General features: G+C 34.0%; 1 protein-coding gene across 1 annotated transcript; it reads right to left on the bottom strand.

The window, feature by feature from the left end:
- Positions 1-590: 590 nt before the first annotated feature.
- Positions 591-1,415, bottom strand: LOC132039037 (zinc finger BED domain-containing protein DAYSLEEPER-like). Its single transcript, XM_059429587.1, has 2 exons — positions 890-1,415; positions 591-746 (listed from the first exon to the last, which is right to left on the bottom strand). The coding sequence occupies exons 1-2, from the start codon at positions 1,229-1,231 to the stop codon at positions 591-593; spliced, it is 498 nt and encodes a 165-aa protein (XP_059285570.1). The 5' UTR covers positions 1,232-1,415.
- Between the last annotated feature and the right edge of the window lie 1,982 nt (positions 1,416-3,397).

The following is a 3,397-nucleotide window of genomic DNA, read 5'->3' on the forward strand; positions in this document are numbered from 1 at the left end:
TAGGTCTTCACTTTAATAACAGGTGTATTATATAAGATAATAGTAATTAATATCAAGCAAAAGAATGAGCAGAAGCATAGTAACTAACTGGTCAACATTTAGCCAGCAAACTTCTACAGTTTGATAATCCAAAAAATATACAAATCTTGCACTAAAATTCTGCCCAGTCACAAAAATAAAATCCTAACGAGTTAAAATTAAAAAACTAGTCAATTAAAGCTTAACAACTTCACTTCAACTTGCAGCTGTAACATATCCAGAAGGACCAGAACCATCGATCACATTTGAATCAACATGAGGTATCGTTTCAACATGCCTTCATCTTCATCTATATTTTACATCACATACAAAATATTAATCGATTAACCATTAACAAATAGATTAAGAAAAACAATAGTAATTTAACCAAAGAAAACATTACCAAAGATTAGGCCAAGTAAATCCATGCAGCAATTTCTTGTAGTAACAAAGAGTTTGGACATTCTCATGATGGATACAACTTCTGTACTTGGTAACAACATGACCACCAATACTAAACACTGATTCTGATGCTACGGTAGTAATTGGAACACTGAGTACATCACGTGCCATCACTGAAAGGTCGGGATATTTCCTTTCATTTTCCTTCCAATACTTAATAACATCCATCCCATGAAACTTCTATAATCCGACTTCATTTCCTCCAAATAAGGTCCAATTAAACTTTCGACATTGCAAAAAGATTCACTCTCGAACATTTTAAATTCCTATTAATTTATAATATGAAATACGAGATTATAAAAATAAGAAGAAGAGGAAGAAATAGGAAATATAATTGCTTGATTAAAAAGTATCACTTACACCAAAATGAATAAGAAAATTCATCAAGAATAAAGTAAAAATTACTTACATCAAATAATCTGGATTCCTTTTGTTTGGATCGGCTTCTTTCTTGAGTTGGTTTACACAAAATAGTAGAAGTAGTTGCTCCAATTTGACTATTTGCATAATGTTCATAGAGCTTGTACAATTTTTTTTTCATAGTTTCAACCTTCTCTTGTGCAGAAGCATCATCTACCTTAGAGTAGCAATACCTTAAAAGTTGCAACTTCAAGCGAGGATCAAGGATTGCTCCAAAGGAAAGCACTACACTATATTTACTCCAATATTTATCAAACTTCTTGGACATTCTTGAAGCCATTTCTTTGAATAACTCCATCCGGATTCTTGTGCCTTCTCCATCAGCATGCATTCAATTTTCCAAACTTGCATAAAGTACAAGTTGGAGGTCGGATAACTTGAACCAGAAATCAAGTTAGTTATTTCATGAAAAGGTTCCAAGAATTCACATATTTTTTCTGCCCTTCTCCAATGATCAGATGTAGGACAATGAGAGTAATTTCTATCAACCAACTGTAGACTGGAAAAAGCTTTTTCATGCTTTGTGGTGCACTCTCGACATCAAGTATGTTGAGTTCCATCTCAAGTAGCCACGTCTGCGCGTAAACCCAAATTTGTACTAATTCCCACTTGCTTAACACATTGCTCAAACTTTCTCATTCTAGCATCGATCCTTTGACGTACTTCACACTTTCTCTAACTCTAAACAAAAAGCATAATTGAGCGCTTTCAAACTCTCTTGAACAGTTAAATTCAGAATATGGGCAGAACAACGCACATGAAAGTACTCACCATCACATAATAAACTCTGTTGTAAACTAAGATGCCCTTTTAAAATATTTTGCATGCTATCATTATTAGTCGCATTATCCAAAGTGATAGAGAACACCTTCTTATCAATGCCCCACTCTTTCAAACAATCATATATAGTTGCAGCCAATTCTACTCCTGTGTGAGGAGGAATCATACGACAAAAATTCAAAATCTTACTAACTAACTTCCAATTGTCATCAACATATGAAGCAGTTAAACAAAGATACCCCTCAGAAGTACCCCTTGTCCAATCGAAGTTAAACAAACTCGATTCGGAATCTTAGCTAAGACTTGTCTTAACTTTTCCTTCTCTTTGAAATACACTTTACGGACATCCTTGTGAAGTGTTCCTAGATGGCATTATTAATTCTGGACTTGCATAATTTGCCCAAGCTCTAATTCCATCATATTCAACAAAAGAATACGGCAAATCATGCTTAATGATAGCTTCAGCAAGCATTGCACGTGAAATCAATTGGTCTATTTTTCTGGACTGTATTTTACCTTGTTTATCCATAAACATTTGACCCAAATTGTGGTATTTCAATTTTTTGCATCTAATTAAATGGCGTTTTAAATGTGATGTTCCATAGTTCTTACCTTTGGGTCCTGGAGTAGAACCAACCCGATATGGATCTTTACAACCTCTACATATTGCCCTTTCTACTCCATCTTTACCTCTACCAGTCTTCTTGAAATAAATCCAAATATTCAATTTTAACTGCCTCGGTTTTTTCTGTTCAAGTTCTTCATCTTCAGGTTCATTCACCTCTAAACTAGCTTCAGGTGTACTATGTTCATCATCCTCCAATGATTTCACCTCTAAACTAGCTTTAGGTGTACTATGATCATCATCCTCCATGGGTTTTCCTATAATAAGATAAAAAAAAAGACTGTTAAATAATGTAAATTCATTATTCATTCTCAAACAGGGGTTGTAGTAACAATAAACATCCAAGACATATTATGATGAAAAACCCAATATTTGGCTTCAATTCTTTACTAAAAAAATACAAAGCGGGACAAAATTGAACCTGATGGAAGTTCTCTTTGATATTATCAAGATTTGGAGAGTATCTACAGTAGTTTGTGGATAATTTCTTCTTAAAATACTCTATAATTTTGCTTTATAGAAAAAGGTACTCTATAATTTCACATATGCTCCAACCAACACCTAATCAAACAAGACTTTTAACTTAATAGCAGACATAGCTGCACAAAAGGGTCTCATTCAAATAACTTAGTTTATGTAGAAGAAACTGAAGAGAAGATGTTGATAACGAAAACCCCAAATCGATTATAAAAAAACAAATCAATTTACAAAGTCAATAATAACACTCTTTAAGTATGGAGAAGAGAAATTACTTACCAGGTTTCGACTTACTGTGCTTCTTTTTCACTCGAAATATAAACCGAGACTCAGTCGAAGGGTAAAGAAACTAAGAAAGCTGCGCAAGAAGAAAAGAAAGCGATGTTATGTATTATGTTTTATGTATCATACCTATTTTTCTTCTTTTATGTTTTCTTGTTTAGTTATTTTAGAATTTTAAATTAATAATTAATTAATTAATTAGACTCACGGCCGGCTCGTCCCGACCTCGAGGGCCGAAAGATCAAGTGGTCGGGCTTTTGAGCCTTACTTCTAAATGGGCTGCAAAATACCTAGCCCAACCCCACTTAATTAAAGGGCTGGGTTGGGCCGGCC

Source organism: Lycium ferocissimum, chromosome 12 (assembly GCF_029784015.1).
Source record: "Lycium ferocissimum isolate CSIRO_LF1 chromosome 12, AGI_CSIRO_Lferr_CH_V1, whole genome shotgun sequence".
In the NCBI taxonomy this organism is placed as follows: Eukaryota; Viridiplantae; Streptophyta; class Magnoliopsida; order Solanales; family Solanaceae; genus Lycium; species Lycium ferocissimum.